Source organism: Centruroides sculpturatus, unplaced genomic scaffold (genome assembly GCF_000671375.1).
Source record: "Centruroides sculpturatus isolate CEXI.00-Female unplaced genomic scaffold, Cexi_2.0 scaffold1029, whole genome shotgun sequence".
Taxonomy (NCBI): Eukaryota; Metazoa; Arthropoda; class Arachnida; order Scorpiones; family Buthidae; genus Centruroides; species Centruroides sculpturatus.
In genome coordinates this window covers 68776-86774 of record NW_019385204.1, presented here as the reverse complement: position 1 = coordinate 86774, position 17999 = coordinate 68776, and the positions used below count along the sequence as shown (strand labels likewise).

General features: G+C 31.6%; 1 protein-coding gene across 7 annotated transcripts in view; it reads right to left on the bottom strand.

Annotated features, from left to right (window-relative positions):
* Nucleotides 1–137: 137 nt before the first annotated feature.
* The window catches only part of LOC111636093 (multidrug resistance protein 1-like), a 38724-nt gene continuing 20862 nt past the window's right edge, over nucleotides 138–17999 (bottom strand). For 6 of the 7 annotated variants that reach the window (XM_023381270.1, XM_023381267.1, XM_023381266.1 and 3 more), the window contains 21 exons: nucleotides 16161–16285; nucleotides 15128–15317; nucleotides 14918–15031; nucleotides 14463–14573; nucleotides 14264–14389; nucleotides 12669–12872; nucleotides 11905–12075; nucleotides 10707–10868; nucleotides 8634–8768; nucleotides 8378–8533; nucleotides 8142–8246; nucleotides 7970–8047; nucleotides 7812–7895; nucleotides 7529–7732; nucleotides 4062–4162; nucleotides 3808–3951; nucleotides 3449–3605; nucleotides 1552–1749; nucleotides 843–1049; nucleotides 629–775; nucleotides 139–547 (listed from right to left, as the gene is read on the bottom strand). In XM_023381270.1, the coding sequence (XP_023237038.1) occupies nucleotides 338–547; nucleotides 629–775; nucleotides 843–1049; nucleotides 1552–1749; nucleotides 3449–3605; nucleotides 3808–3951; nucleotides 4062–4162; nucleotides 7529–7732; nucleotides 7812–7895; nucleotides 7970–8047; nucleotides 8142–8246; nucleotides 8378–8533; nucleotides 8634–8768; nucleotides 10707–10868; nucleotides 11905–12075; nucleotides 12669–12872; nucleotides 14264–14389; nucleotides 14463–14573; nucleotides 14918–15031; nucleotides 15128–15317; nucleotides 16161–16285 (3129 nt within the window). In that variant the 3' untranslated portion in view covers nucleotides 139–337. Of the gene's footprint in view, nucleotides 548–628; nucleotides 776–842; nucleotides 1050–1551; nucleotides 1750–2787; nucleotides 2945–3146; nucleotides 3182–3448; nucleotides 3606–3807; nucleotides 3952–4061; nucleotides 4163–7528; nucleotides 7733–7811; nucleotides 7896–7969; nucleotides 8048–8141; nucleotides 8247–8377; nucleotides 8534–8633; nucleotides 8769–10706; nucleotides 10869–11904; nucleotides 12076–12668; nucleotides 12873–14263; nucleotides 14390–14462; nucleotides 14574–14917; nucleotides 15032–15127; nucleotides 15318–16160; nucleotides 16286–17999 lie in introns of all 7 variants that reach the window. The other variant, XM_023381272.1, reaches the window with a different exon arrangement.

Genomic DNA, 17999 nt, shown 5'->3' with positions numbered 1-17999 from the left:
TAATGTTTAAGGGCAAGCTGAAAACGCTTTCTTTCCGCCCCGAAGTAGACTAGTGGAACCCTTGACGGGCTTGATAGAATGCATATAACCATAGTGCTCCTGATAATACTATATGGTGAAAATAATAAATAAATAAATAAAAATACATGTTTATTTTTTAATAAAAAATTTTTACAATATCAATAAAAACTTACCGTTTATACATATATATCACAAGCAATATACTATATATTATAAATAAAATGTATCAACATCGACATTAAAAACGGCATAAATAAAATAAGTGTATTTTCTTTAGACACTTTTTAACCCACGTATTCACTGTTCGTGTTGAATTTTATGAATCACTTAATTTTCCAGATTGAAAGGCGCACAGTTTATGATAAAGACCCTTTTTTGATAAAAGAGAATTATGGGTTCCTTTCTCGACAACTTTTCCTTTCTGAATAACTACAATCTGGTCGGCATTTTGTATGGTAGATAATCGATGAGCAATAACGATGCAAGTTCTTCCTACACGCGCTTGATCTAACGCATCCTGTACTATCTGAAATAGGGGATAAAAGATAATTTATTATAGTGAAGAATATTATGAATTATTTTAAAAAAAGTTTTTTATATTATTTACCTTCTCGCTTTCTGTGTCCAGTGCAGATGTTGCTTCATCTAATAAAAGAATTTTTGGTTTTCGAACTAAAGCTCTTGCGATAGCAATGCGCTGTTTCTGACCACCACTTAACTGCGTACCCCTATCGCCTACACTGGTGTCATATCCCTATAAAATTCAAATTAGTTAGTCAATAGCACCAAATAAGTTTTATTATAAAGTTAAGAGTTCTTACAGCTGGCAAGGATGCTATGAAATTGTGAATATTGGCTTTACGAGCGGCTTCGATAATCTCGTCCATCGTAACTTGTCGGGAATTGTCACCGTAAGCTATATTTTCAGCGATGCTATAGCCGAAGAGGACTGGTTCCTGAGATACCAAACCAATTTGTGATCTCAGCCAAGATACATTCAGATTCTCGATGTTAATACCATCGACCAACTGAAATATATTTTGAAAATTATTTAGAAATATATATAAAATTCTTCTACCAAACATGTTAATCCGCATATCAGCACCTAATTTCTAAACCCAAATCTACCAAGCGTTTAAAAGGTATGAAACAATATGCATTTATTTAGCTAATTATTTAATAGTAGCACACCGAATTTCATTATAAAATATCATTTATTTTTTATATAATTAGTATATAGAAAACTAGCTTCCTTTAGAGTAAGTCCAATTTCCACTACTAATTTATATTTACATTTAGGTTTGTATGAAACTAATACGATGATTAATATTATAAGTATAAGTGAAAGTATGAATTATAAATATGCAACGCAATGGAAAGTAGCTTGCACATTGTAGCTACACTTTTGGTACAGCGCGTTAGGTAAGTGCAAGCCTTACGTCCCCGAGTATTATTTAATACAAATATAACAGCACAGACATCTATATCACTACACTTTTATACTTTACAAATGAATTTAATGGAACGTACCACTTCTCCATTAAGTGCATCGTAGAATCTTTCCAATAATTGTATACAGGTACTTTTACCGCATCCACTACTTCCCACTAATGCTACAGTTTGTCCAGAACTTACTGTCAAATCTAGACCTTCTAATACTTTTACTTCTGAACGTGTTGGATAATTGAAAAACAAGTTTTTGAATTGGATACAACCAGATGTTGATACCTGAATAAATTTTAAGTTGTCATTAATTAAAAAATTAAATTTAACATTAAACACTTAGTTAATCTTATTTTAAAACTAAGGCTACTTACTATAAAATACATGATAATTTATTTAAGTGTTTAAACTAATCTACGAATTCACTTTCATTTGAACGATATTTTGAAAAATTAAATTTTGTATAGCCTATAGCTTTGTTGTTTTTAATATTAGAGAATAATAGATTTCTGAAAGCAAAACCAGTATCAATTAGACTTCATTCAAAGTTATTCGATATACAATTCAATTCAATTCAAAGTTATCGATATACAGATACGTCAATATTAAAAAACATCTCTAATATTGATATATTGCTATCGGAATATCGCAATACGAAATTACTTCTTTAGTTAGCTCAGCTTGTTTTTTCTTCATAGAATTAGTATTTTAACGAGTTTCGTAATATGTAATCCATTTTTTTTCTTTGGTTTTACTTCTCTTTCCCACATTTTCCTGTGTCTTCATTTTCCTATCAGTTTCCTTTATCACAAACTTCCTTCCAGTAAACAAAGCTTCCTTTTCCCCTCATAATATGCCGAAACCATCTCGACCTTGCCTCCTGCATTTTCTCACCTATACTTTTATTTGTAATCCTGTCAATCTACACATCCAATATAAAATTCTAGTTTATGCCATCTTAACCTAGTCATGTTAATTCTCTTGAAGAGAAAAGAAAAAATCTTCCTCTCAAAAGTTCTAATACGAAGTAATCAATAAATTTTAATTGAAAGGGTTTTAAAAGTCAATAAGAACATTTATTTAATAGCGTGATTATAAGCAATACTTTTCTTCCAGCAATGAATTCATTATTACTTAGCTGAAATAATACCCGTTTAGAATTTCCCCTAAATAAAGAATTTTATTCAAAAATTTTCTCTACAGGAATATCGACAACTGTTATTATCAGTAGATATCGAGGAGGTCTAATCTAGGTCTATCAGTATATAATAAATAAACAGAATAATTAAAAATAAGTTATTGTATATTGTAATTAATTGTTACCTGTTTGAGCCCCGCTTGACAGAAACTGTCGACTTTTGATTTGATATCTATCAATTTAAATATTCTATTTGTTGCAGCTTTTGCTTTTTGATAGTTTGGTGCAAACGAAACTGCTTCTGCCATCATCATCGTTCCCAGAATAATACTTTCAGTAATTCTATTTAAAATGAAAATGATATAATTATATAATTATTGTTTAATTTTTTAAATTATAAAAATATCACAGAATATAAATGAACATGAAGAAGAATTAAGTAATAAGATTGATAGATATGAACAATCATATTTCATTTAGTTTATTATAGTTAATAGATTTATAAAAGTTCTAAAAATATTCCAACAATAACCTTTCAACTTACTTAAAAAGATCTCCAAACTTTAAGTCGTCCTCCACCATCAATATACTTCCATAATACATGGCTATGGAATAAGCCAAAGAGNAATTTTCTTCCAGCAATGAATTCATTATTACTTAGCTGAAATAATACCCGTTTAGAATTTCCCCTAAATAAAGAATTTTATTCAAAAATTTTCTCTACAGGAATATCGACAACTGTTATTATCAGTAGATATCGAGGAGGTCTAATCTAGGTCTATCAGTATATAATAAATAAACAGAATAATTAAAAATAAGTTATTGTATATTGTAATTAATTGTTACCTGTTTGAGCCCCGCTTGACAGAAACTGTCGACTTTTGATTTGATATCTAACAATTTAAATATTCTATTTGTTGCAGCTTTTGCTTTTTGATAGTTTGGTGCAAACGAAACTGCTTCTGCCATCATCATCGTTCCCAGAATAATACTTTCAGTAATTCTATTTAAAATGAAAATGATATAATTATATAATTATTGTTTAATTTTTTAAATTATAAAAATATCACAGAATATAAATGAACATGAAGAAGAATTAAGTAATAAGATTGATAGATATGAACAATCATATTTCATTTAGTTTATTATAGTTAATAGATTTATAAAAGTTCTAAAAATATTCCAACAATAACCTTTCAACTTACTTAAAAAGATCTCCAAACTTTAAGTCGTCCTCCACCATCAATATACTTCCATAGTACATGGCTATGGAATAAGCAAAAGAGGGAATACTCTGTGCAAAACCAAAGGTCAAACCACGAGCGAAACATCTTGTCTTAAATTTTCTTCTAATTAAAAAAATAATTAAATTTTTATAAAATATTCTAGTTAAGTTTTTAATTTTAAAAAACATCTAAAAATATAAAAAAAACTTTTCATATTGATATGAACATTTTACCTGGATGACTCTGATAAAAATGTTACGTAGCTATTGTAAAATGATTCTTGCTGGTGAAGAGACGTTACTGTGCGAATATTTTCAATGGCTTCAACTGAAATCTACATCAATGATAATTCAAATTGTTTTAAAAATAATTAAAATTTTCTTAAGTAAATTATATTAAATTGTGATAGAAATTCTTCCGTACGTACACTGCTGGACATTAACGATGCTACACCAGGAAGGAAATCAAATATCAGAATCATATTTATTGTGCACATACAGTATAATGGGAGAAAGACATGATTAAATTGACAGGTAATTTTGAGGCAAAAAGCATTATTAAGAGCAGCGCCTCTGGCAGCAATAACAACTGTCATCAAGCTGGGAATCGAGTCGAACAGAGTTTGGATGGCAGGTATGGGTATAGCAGTCCATGCGGCTTCAATTTATGCCAGAGTTTATCTATTGTACGTGCTGGCAAGTGGTGGCATGCTAGTATCTCTGCAACCAATAACCAGACGTTCTTAATTGGTGACAGATCTGGAGAACGTGCTGTCAAACACTCTCTGTAATCAGGAAGGTCAGGACAGTATGGAGTCGTACATTCTGTTGAAAAATAGCTATAGCATTCCATACCATAACTGCAGATGCTGGGCCCGCATGATGATGACGAATGCACACTGGTAATGATCGTTTCCCTCGGTGCATCCACACACGGATACGGCCATCATGATGCTGTATGCAGAACCAGATTTCGTCTGAAAAGACGCCACTCCTGCATCCATATTCGTCGTTGAACGCACCATTGTAGACGCACCTATCTCTGGTGCAGCATCAAGGGAAGTCGCAGCAATGGTCACCATGCTTTTAATCCGTGATGCTGCAGACATCGTCGCACTGTCAGTGCAGATACTTGTTACAATCCCGCAAGGTCAATCAGACAAGATGTCTGTCATCTCGGGCGTTAGTTACCGGGGACCGCTGAGATTACGCACGGCATTCTGTATGCCGATCCTGGATCCATATTCTCGTGACAGTCATGGGATCACGACCAATGCGAACAGCAATAGCGCGGAACGATAAACCGCCGCCCAGGTAGGCTACGATTCTACCACAATCAAACTCTGACACGTGCTGCTAAGCATTCCTAAGCAGCTTCCAGCGACCACAGGCATGACGCGCTTCCAAGTGGAGCGAACAAACTGGTTCAAACTAAGGCCACGTTTCTTTATGTAGCGAGAATATGTTAAGAATAGCTATCGCTACACGTCACTCCATTATAGCTTAGAAACGCTTTCCGCTCGAGCTAAATGTGGATGCAGTAATCTATCCTTTAATTCCAGTTACAGTCGAAAGTAGTGCTTTTTTGTTTTATTAAGTTATGGCAATGCAAAACTTCGGCGATCTGCCTAGGGAGAATGCCTTGCGGGAGATCTTTCAAAGGGTAACTGGCCCCTGTTTAGGCGTTACAGACGCGGAGAAAAGCCGGAAAACTCTTCGTGGTCAGACCGTCCTAGGCGAGGCGCGAACTCACGACCAAACTGCCAGTGTTTAAGGAACGAAACCGTTTGGCCACTGGTAGGTCAAGTAGTGCTTTAGTTAAATAACTACAATACTGTATTTAAATAAAGAAATATAAAGAATTAAGCACTTCTCTTTCCGAAAATGTGAGTAAAGTAAAGAAATAGATAATTATATTTAAAATACAGTACAGTATTTTCTTATTCTTAGATTACTTTCGGAGTCATTTTAGAAAATTTAAACCTTCTTAATCTTTCCAGATTATTTTTATTAACGTTTCTACACGCGCGTGCAGGAAGCAGTTACCAAGCAAGTTTGATCGGCACTTCCAAATAAGAAAATGACTTATTTTGTAGATGAATGAAAACAGAATGACAAGTAATGTGTATATGTTGTATATACTGTACTTCAATTAATAATTTTTACGTAATTTAAGAACTTCCGATTTTGTAAATGCAATATTTTAAAAACAAAAAAACTTTTTAAACTTATTCTATGAAGATTCTTTATATTTGTTGTTTATGTAGTTAGTGATAGCATTTACCTTTCAAATTTCACGTTTTAATGCTTATCATATTTTCCATATCAAACGTTCGACAAAGTCGTCTCGCCACCATTTTTTAAACAACACGCATCCACTCTGGACAGAGGTCGCTCGCGAGTTGGAAGCGCGTACAAAGATTCTTTTCGCTGTCATGTAGGACGCACTCTTACACGAGGCATAAGAAAAGCTTTACACAACCAACCAACGTGCGAATGCTATTTCCGTATGAGAAACCCGCATTGAGATCTTTCCTTTTAAATAGAGTGTAGGTGGCCTTACTCCTACCTGCTTTGCCAGCATGTATTGAAATGCTAATCATTTAGATATCCTTTCACGCAAATTTCGCGTTTGTTGCGTGCAGCTTTCATGATGTAGCAGTTTTAATGGCCAGCAGTGTAATTAAGTTAATAAATATCGGTTAATATTGTTTTTATTTTTTTTATCAGNTGGGATCACGACCAATGCGAACAGCAATAGCGCGGAACGATAAACCGCCGCCCAGGTAGGCTACGATTCTACCTGGGCGGCGGTTTATCGTTCATCACGACATGTGCTGCTAAGCATTCCTAAGCAGCTTCCAGCGACCACAGGCATGACGCGCTTCCAACCAACGTGCGAATGCTATTTCCGTATGAGAAACCCGCATTGCGATCTTCCCTTTTAAACAAACTATAGGTGGTCTTACTCCTACCAGCTTTGCCAGCATTTGTTGAAATGCTAATCATTTAGATATCCTTTCATGCAAATTTCGCATTTGTTGCGTGCAGCTTTCATGATGTAGCAGTTTTAATGGCCAGCAGTGTAATTAAGTTAATAAATATCGGTTAATATTGTTTTTATTCTTTGATCAGTATTCTATATTCTTTTATTAATATATACAGCAAAGAATAGAATATAACTTATGCATAAAATTAAAGAAATAATCAGTTTTAAATTTATACTTTTTACATAAAATTCGTTGGATATAACAGAAAGCTATTTCTATTGAGTACTTTCAAGATATTTTTTCGTTATATCCGGGGTTAAATTTGGGTAAGTTATCCTAGCAATGTTTTGGGGAGTAGTTTATCTCAGGTATGGTAATCTACAATGGAGGAGGACGGAAAAAGATAGGCTGGCTTCTAATCATCCGGCCTCCTCCATTGTAGTCCATGCCCAATGGAATAATCTTATCCATTGGGCATGGACCCGTCGAACTTCGGCCATCTTAGTCCTCATAAGATAAAAAGAGAAAAAAAAAGTCGAAATTAAAAAATATAATTATTTATGAATGTAATAAGATTTAAAATCTTCATAAATTCATTATAAATATATTTATGCTGAGAATCCTGAAAGTACATAATCAATTACGTTCATTACATCTAGATACTGTAATAGCTAATTTAATATCATTAAGTATAGTTTCTATGTCTTATACCTTTGTGGCGCTTTCTGTGGATTTCTTTTCTCTCAAGAGATGTCCACTAATAATTCGACTTTCCAAATAAGTAGCCAGTAAAACAAGAGGGACAAAACTAAGAACGACTAGACCTATCTTCCAATTATAATAAATGCCAATTACAACTGAAGCTATCATTGTGGCGAGAGCTTGATTTAATGTAGCTAGTCGAGATCCCGTAGCCTATAAACATTTCAATATGAGATTCAAAATAATTTGTAAAATATAACAGACACGTTGCTTAAAAAATAAAAATACTTACACCTTGTATTTGAGAAGCATCAGACGATAATTTTGAACACAACGCCCCGGTATTATTTTGAGTTTCATCGAACCATCCAATATGCTTTAAAGGAAAGTATAATTTTTACATAACGTTGTATTAATAGAAATTTTTAATACTACATTTTATATACCAACCTGACGAACCATAACTGCGAATACGTTCTTTCGAAGTTTCATTGTTAATCTTTCTCCAGCAATTGTAAACATCAATGACTAAAGATTATACGTCATAATTTAATTTTATAACCTTACAAAATATCCGAAATTATTAAATTATGATAATTTTTCATAATAACCATTTAAATACCTGAAGAAAAGCCGCAATTGCAGTAATAACCGCCATAATCATGAACAACGTCGAGTACCAGATTGTGTCTTTTCGAATCTGTGCTTTATCTGTGCTTGATAACATCTAAAAGTTATTTTAAAATTTTCATGAAAATCATTATTTTTATGAAGTGTACAAAGTGTGCTTTTTAGAAAATTGTTTTGTAACCATAACAAAAGTGAAATAAGCTCGAAAAAATATTCAATTACACTTACTTGAATAACATCGCCAATAATTATTCCATAAATAGGAACAGATAAACCCATTATTAGAGAACAAGCACATCCAGTAAGTAAATATGGCCACTCCTGCGCTGCAACTTTTATCAATCGTTTATTATTAATATTTTCATCATCGTTTGTATCATTGATCTAAATCGTAATTGAAGGTTTGACAATTAATATATGAGAATTCTGGAAATTAAATTTGGATAAACAACATTTGAACAATTGATTTTCGAAATTTTATTACCTGAGGAGGAACTGGACTAATTTCTGATTTCAAATTAGTGGACCCATTGCTTATTGTGCTTATGTTGCGAGTTAGATTGAGTTTTGTTGTTGGTTGTTCTTCAAAGTTCTCAATCGATTCTTCAGTTTCCAAATTCTATAATAAAAGAAATTTTATAAGCATATTATGTTATGAAAATTTAATTTTTTAAATATAGTATATTTAAAAATTAAATTTATCTTAATTAGATAATAATAGTATTTAAGTTTTTAAGAAAATACATTTATAATAGTCAACAACATAGCAATATAGTTAATTTATAACTTATTGCCATAGAGATCCTAGGTTCGAATCCGATTCAGATTATAATTTATCATTGGCAGTACGACTGTAGGGATTGTTTCCCATCCTTCATCTCACCTACGCTAATTCATCGTGATACTTGGGTCAGGTCTGTTATTAAAATTATGTTTTATATGCCAGCGTGCAGCAAACACCAGCGAACGTTTCGAATTTGTGTTCAGAACTGTAGCATCGCGTTTGGTATAAAAAAATACTGTCTTGATGACTTCTATGAATCTTTGCAATTGATCTTTAAGGAAGTTACATACAAATTTTTCGAGTAAACGACGATCAAACATAATATTTATTTAAAAAAAAACACCGATTGGATGGATTTCACACTTATATCCTGAACTTGCATAAATCACTCAGTTTTTCGAGTATTGTAGAATATTAGCCTTTAGTATTTAATAACATATTAGAAGACATTCGTTCGCCCTTACGTCTACAGAAGAAAGACTTTTACTAACTTTAAGAGTTTTAAAAAATTATATAATCGATATATTGATCTTATATATACTTATGTAATGAATAATTCTGCAACGGTGATCATTTTTTACAACAACATTCCTGAATGTTTATCTAAAGGAAGCAGCAATCACAATAGGTCGATCGCTGATTCATACTACAGTTAAATCTAAATGTCACGGGAAAATAAAACTTTAAAATTAAATTTTTCTGCTACTTTTGAGTTATTAGTTATTAGATTACTATAAGTATAATATTTCAAACCACAATGGGGTGTTGATTGAAGACTACAGACCAGGGATGGCGAACCTTTTTTGAGACTGGGTGACATATTGTAAGCATATTTAACTTTAAATATGTTTATGCGTGTCGGATAACAATATACTTTAACTTGAATAAACGTAAAAAAAGCTGATTGAAAAAAACGATGAACGTGTGGTAAACCGGAAGGATGATTGAAAAACACATGATATATCTAAATCGCATGATACGTTATGTGCCAAATTATTTCTCCTTACGTATCTGTTCTGTTTGTTATGGCAACGCAACACTTGAACGATCTGCCTAGGGGGATGCCTTCCGGGAGGTCTTTTGAAGGGAAACTGGCCAGTTCCCTTTTTAAGGGAAACTAGCGTTACAGACGTGGAAAATTCCACGCGGCCAGCCCGTCCGAGCGAGGCGCGAACCTACGACCGAACTCCCAGTGTTCAGTGTACGAAGACCGCTTAGCCTCTGGTTGGGCCCTTACGTATCACTTTGGGCACGCGTGCCCAAGGTTTGCCACCCGCTATAGACTATTCAACATCCTTTTATTCAATTCTTCACTTTGATCAATACATCATCCAAAACGCGCTTAGAGCTTGAAACCCTTCTTCAGTTTACTCTTGAAGTCTGTCTGTAATAGTTTGTTCTCATGACTTTTGCAGTCTTTCGTACTTCACATTCTTGGTAAATCTTGACAATTAATACTATGGATGTTGTTAGTCGTTTTAAATATCAATACTTCAATTTAGTTCTCGAGAAAAAAAAATTGAAAGAATTAGGAATAAAAAATTGAATGAATGGACGTTTTATAGTGAAGGATCTACAACCAACCCTCCATTGCAGTTTTAAAAAAGTACTGTATATAAAGAATATAGGCACGGTTTCAAATAACGAGATTATATAAGGTTAGCATTTATTTTGAATATTGTAAATATTTTATCAAACTATTTATAAAATAGTAACGACTAAAATATTTAAAAAATATATAGTACAATTAAGAATAAAATGAAAAAGTCGTACTTGTTTTATAACCATTTGATAATAAAGTCCTTTCTGTTTCATTAATTCTGTATGCGTTCCAACCTCAGCAACGACTCCTTTGTTTATGCAGATAATTTTGTCTGCAGTCCTTACAGTACTCAAGCGATGAGCAACAACAAAAGTCGTTCTACCTTTTCTAGCCTATAGAAATTCATAAAATAAATAAGATAAATACATGAAAGTAAATATAAAATTATCGATGACAGAATACGGTGTAGCATAAAGCTTATATTTTCTTATGAATGTAATTAAAAATATCGGAAAGAAATTTTTAGTGAGGTTATTAATATTAATATGAGAAAAACGATTGAGGAATTTAAGAACAAATTTAAGCAACTGGTGTTTACGTAAATCCATGGTTAAAAACAAATAACCAAAATATAATGAACAAGACTTGTTTGGGAGAAGGATGTAGACACTAGAAAGTTTGATCTAAATTTTAATATTGGAAACACAGCACAATATGTTTATAGAGAAACACATAAGGAAACCATCAATGATAAATGGAGAAAGAAATTCAAAATATTATATATATCACTTAAGTTATCTAAACAGAAAAATGACATCTGGGCTATAAGAAGAAAATAATAATTAGATTGGCTAAGGCAAGAATATATTCAAAAAGTTGAGCTCAACAGTGGCTTAATCCTATTACTTTCCCGAGTGTTACGTATTCATAACAAGGATTAATTACAATATTCCCATTAATTCGGGATTAATGGGAATATTGTAATTAATCCGTATCGTTTATACAAAGTACAATTACATTGGGTAACTAATTGCAATGCAACACATACGCTATCTGCCAAGCAAGATGCCTTTCAAGAGTAATTACTATGGGAAAAGGCCCATATTTAGATGTTAGACATATGCAGAAACCCAGAAAACGCAACTCCGCCAACCCTTTATTCACTTGTGACATCGCGACCATCTGTCGGCGTTAAGTGGTTGTATCCACTGAGCAGAAATTTTATGGAATGACAGAAAGAAAAATTATGATCTCACTTATTGGTATTCCAACAATGAAAATGCAAGTAATTTTTGTCATTGCTTTTACAAATAATAAAGTTGAATGTTTTAAAACCATAAAAGATATTTTTAAAAAGCTATTTAAGCATCGATTAATTACTAATTAATCAACGGTAATCAAAATATCATTTTAATTGCAGTTACAAACCTGATCTAAAGCCTGTTGAACAATGGATTCACTTTCGGTATCCAAAGCGGATGTAGCTTCGTCTAAGAGTAGTATTTTAGGATTTCGTACCAAAGCTCTGGCTATGGCAATTCTTTGTTTTTGACCTCCACTCAGTTGTGTTCCTCTTTCACCAACAACAGTTTCATAGCGCTAAAAAATTCAAACATGTAATTTTTTATATAAAAAGGTCATATATTTTCTAACAGTAAAAATAATAAACCTACTTCATGGCATAAATATGCTAAAATTTATAATGCTGAGGACTCACTCAGTAGCATTGTCATGCTATTGAGAGAGTCTTCAATGCGAATTGGAAAATAGTTGTCAAAAAATCAAATTATTAATTTTATACTTGTCCTTTAACAAATAGGGAATATTAGAACGTACTTGTTTGAGATTGAAAACTTTTATTGAGAGAAATTGAAACTGAATTATCATTTTACATGCAAACTTTCGATTTTACAGATGAAGTTATCCTTGACAATATTCTGATATTGACATCAGGCTAGCCTAACTTTTGTGTTGCATAAAAGCAGACATCTTCAAACGAACAATAATGCATTTAAAACGTAATAACAAAAATATTTACATATAGATTTTATTTGTAGTAACTTTTAGTTCTTATCAGCAACTTAATTTTCGAAAATATGATTATTAAAATTTAATTGTTTCTAATATTTTAAATTAAAATTACCAATACGAGAGTTATATTGACTACTCTGGAAGTAAATACTAATAATTACCTTTGGAAGTTTTGAAATGAAATCGTGGGCATTAGCAGCTTTTGCAGCGTTTTGAATTTCTTCATCTGTAGCTTGGGGATAACCATGTCGAATATTTTCAGCAATGGAAGAAGAGAAAAGAACCGGTTCTTGACCAACGACTCCAATCTGCTTTCTCAGCCAACCCAAATTATACGTGCCAATTTCTTTTCCATCTAAAAGTATCTGTTAATTAAACAGATATATTTTATGTCTTTAATAATAAATTAAAATTTTTCTTTTCAGAAATATAATTGATAACATACATGACAGCCCCCATAATAAAATAAACAAATATGAAAATAAATATGGACGTTAAAATAAACAATATAAGTAAAATTTTTCTGTTCAAAATTGTCTAAAATACGAGATTAAATGAAAGATATTACTTGTAGAACGATTACTTAACTAGCAGTATTGGCGAGGCGTTTAAATTACGTTTAATATAAAACTAAATTTAGTAAAATACTCGTATATACGTAAAATTATTTTGCAAAGTATAAGGACAGTTTACAGTATGAACACAAAATCGAATTGAATTGGATTGGTTTGAATAAAGTAACGCAACACGTGGGCGATATGTCAATCAGGGCGCCTTCCGATAAGACATTTGATAGGACATTTGATCCCATATTTAGGTGAAGTGAAGAGAACCCGGAAAAGTCCACATGGCCTGCCCGTTAACGAAGTGAGAACCTGCGACTAATTACAGCGTTCAGTAGTTCATCAATGAACTGCGTTAAAATTAATACATGCAGAACTAAAAATTCTGCAAAAAATAAAATTAGTTAAGATAAATTTTAACGAGCAATTGTTTATTGTGGCATCGTCACAAATGCCGGACTGCAATTTTTAATCATATTTTTAATTAATTTCATTTAAAATATATACTCTCCACCTCAAATTAGTACTGTAGTGTCTTGCCCCTGCACATCATACTTTTCATTTAACAATACAGTCGTGCCGGTCTTCTATTAACTGTTTTCAAAGGAAAGTTTTTAATTGAAGTAACATGTCTTTTGCTTTGCAATGGAAGTTCGTATATAGTTAATCGGAGCCTTCTGCCCCTAAGGTTTTCATATCTGGTCTTGTCTTTCATCTTTCTAACTCCGTTCTCGTTCTCGAGATTAAAGAAAGATTGACAGAAGACGGGTGACAGTGGGAATTTATAGGTCTAGTTTTTTTTCAAATTGCAGCTCAATAAACTTGATAGATATCGTTTATAGGCCTACTTTAAATTCTACTTTAAACATTAATTCAATATGATCCAAAATTATTTTTAGACTCAAAAATATATTTAAATGAAAAAATGGCAACTTATCGAAATATATCAAAACAACTACGAGTAATTACTAGAAAATATAACTCTAAAGCAAAAAATAAAATATAACGCAATTGATTTTTTGTTTTAATGGCTAAAACACTATATTAAAATTTTAAATCTTGCTTTTAATCTAAAAAATAATCTTAAATATGTATCTCTAATATTGCGTTCATTGTATTGAATATTTTTCGTAACAAATTATCATCATTATTCAATATAAAACAACAAAGAAAAAAGCAATAATGATTGTTACCTGTCCACTTAGAGGATCGTAAAATCTTTGCAATAGCTGAATAACAGTACTTTTTCCACAGCCACTTGAACCAACCAGTGCAATTGTTTGACCTGCTTTTCCCTCTAATATAAGTCCATTCAAAACCTATAAAATTAATTATATCTCGTTGAAAGTATTCATAAATTGCTGCCAATTTGAATTTGTTGTTTAGACTTACCGGTACATCGAATCTTGCAGGATATCTGAAACAAACGTTTTTAAACTGAACGTTCCCAATAAGATTTTTTGGTTTTTCTCCGGTTTCTGAAAAACTATCGATATGTGGAACCTACAATAAATGATTACAAGTGTTTATTTACATTGACAATTATTAAACATTATTGTAGATTATAACATTAAATTAAATTATATAAACTTTGTTTTTCTTATTTTTTTAACTTTCTGCCAGTGAACACTAACAAGGCGATTTTCCACATCCATCGTAGGTTTAGCCTGGCCCAAAGCAGGGAGCGACCAGGTTGTGAAAGCCTGGGTCCGACATATCTCGGACAGATCATCCATGAATTACTCTTGATTAATTACTTGTTCGATTCGATCGCGGATCTCCGAGATCAGTAAGTTGATAAATTGCACAAAAAGTGCTTAAGTAAAATTTTATCAGATAAAACTTACCCGTGAAATAATATTGAATATATTAGTAGCGGCTCCTCGAGCCATTGCAAATGCCTCAAAGTATGGTATAGCTTCTCCCATATAGATAGCCGCTTGCAAAACATTGAAAAATACCTGAAAAATATTGTATAAAAATTACATATAAATTTACTATTTTTAAATCCATTTGATTAATTTGTTACGTTCAATTTTTCATAAGTCAATACTAACTATAATTAATGTACTGGGTTTATATTCTTTCGAATTACTTTCATGCGATTTTATGATCAATTCTGTTCCATACCAGAAGGCTAGAGCGTAACTTGAATAAATTGTAAACCATACCAAGCACGACCCAACACTAGTTGCTAATCCACGTTTAATTCCATTCTTTTTTGCATAAATAAGATTTTTTTCATATCTGAAATATATTAAAATCATTCAGTAAACAACAATTTTACTAATTATAATTAAAATGTACTGTACACCAGTGATTTTCGCGGTGTGCTGAGAAAATTTTTGAAGGTTACGAAATAAATTATTTTCGAAAGAAACCCAAAGAACAATAAGTGTATATGTCAAAATTAAAACCTCTTTAAATTAATTATGCGAGTTTTTCATTGTTATAATAAATAAATGTAGCCTATATATAATGTAGTAAAAATGTATATTCATAAGCAAAATTATATGTGCATAACACCGGGTTATTTCATTTAGAATGAAATTTTCTTTAAATCAAAAACGTACCTACAATTGTCCATATTTAGTTCAAATTATTTTAACTTAGAAATAGCAGGCATTGGGCAGGTTTCTAAAGGCAATTATCACGCCACAATGCAAATAAAGAATTAATATTAATTTTTTTCCTTATATAAATAAAAATAATTAGTTTAAATAACTATTGTTGTAACCCACTGCTATTTTATAGAACAACAATACTATTTTATTTAATTTACAAAAAATATAGACAAAAAGAATTAGGTGAAGTGGAAAGTAATATGATGATAAAATGTTTAGATTTTTTCCTCGTAAATTTGTGCCCAGGAAATTTAATTATAGGTTCAAGTGTGCCGTGAGATAAAAAAAAAAGTTGAAAAATACTGATGTACTGTACACACTTATTGTTATAAAAATGATCTCGTCAATATAATAATTTCAAGAAAGCTAATATTATTGGAAATTAAATAATGTGTAAGGTGATAATTTAACGAAATTGATTATTTTTATCATTTATCCTTAGAATAGGCTTAAAAATTCTGTGTACCTGTCAATTTCCTTTCGTTCACCTCCAAAAGATACTACTGTGCGGATTGAGGAAAGTACTTCTTCAGCAACTGCTCCAGCTTTTCCATAAGCTGAAAGTTCTGACATTGATGATTTCGCTTGAATCTAAATTTCAAAATAAACAAAGTTTTTCCATTGTGAAAATATTCATACCTTCTCTAATAAAGTTAAAAGTTCTGTAGAAATTATCGAGTATATGTTAAATGAAGACGAACAGAAATGAATATTTATAAATAGGTATTTAATTTTTTAAGAGCGAAAATTAATTTTACTGTTTGCACTTAAAGGAAGAAAATATGCAATTAAATGAAATAATCATTTCGTATAAACGAGAGCAATATGCATGCTAAAACCATTAAACACTAGTAGTTGGTCATGGATAGGCACCTGACCAACAGATTGGCATTGGAAATTTTTCGTGTTTTCTACGCTTATAACACTTAAATACGAACTAGTATTTGCCACAGAAAGTCTTCTCTGGAAACACTTCTCCCTTAGAAAACGATCCATGAGTTGCGTTTGCTTGTTCTATCAATCCAATCAAATATTCTTATCTAATCCCGCTGGCACAAGAGCTGTGTTCAGTAACTCAGAATGTAAGTAAGAAATCTAATTGGCTAGAAGCTAAATCTAATTAGGGCGGGAGTAAAAAATATACTGAGATGCTTGAACGGTGTATTGAGTTAACAAGAATAGAGGACAGCGTAATAAAATTACCATAAAACAACAAAACAGATAAAACAAATTATCGTAATTATAATAATTTTATGACCATTGAAAAAAATTAAGTAGTTATACTACATATTTATATTTAGTCCAGTATAAGCAGCAAGATTCTGCTTATACTGGACTATATATAATACTGGTGACATCTTGTAATGATGTTACCAATAGAAGTTAGTATAGATAAAACAAGCTGACTGAACTAGTCATAATTCTAACAGTGGGAGGATTCAAACAGTAGAAACGAATTCAGCATCGCTGCATAACCAGATTTAGTAAAATTCGTTGGTACTGAATATGGATCAGAGTTTTGTCGTCGAACAATCTTCAAATTANTTTTTCCATTGTGAAAATATTCATACCTTCTCTAATAAAGTTAAAAGTTCTGTAGAAATTATCGAGTATATGTTAAATGAAGACGAACAGAAATGAATATTTATAAATAGGTATTTAATTTTTTAAGAGCGAAAATTAATTTTACTGTTTGCACTTAAAGGAAGAAAATATGCAATTAAATGAAATAATCATTTCGTATAAACGAGAGCAATATGCATGCTAAAACCATTAAACACTAGTAGTTGGTCATGGATAGGCACCTGACCAACAGATTGGCATTGGAAATTTTTCGTGTTTTCTACGCTTATAACACTTAAATACGAACTAGTATTTGCCACAGAAAGTCTTCTCTGGAGACACTCCTCCCTTAGAAAACGATCCATGAGTTGCGTTTGCTTGTTCTATCAATCCAATCAAATATTCTTATCTAATCCCGCTGGCACAAGAGCTGTGTTCAGTAACTCAGAATGTAAGTAAGAAATCTAATTGGCTAGAAGCTAAATCTAATTAGGGCGGGAGTAAAAAATATACTGAGATGCTTGAACGGTGTATTGAGTTAACAAGAATAGAGGACAGCGTAATAAAATTACCATAAAACAACAAAACAGATAAAACAAATTATCGTAATTATAATAATTTTATGACCATTGAAAAAAATTAAGTAGTTATACTACATATTTATATTTAGTCCAGTATAAGCAGCAAGATTCTGCTTATACTGGACTATATATAATACTGGTGACATCTTGTAATGATGTTA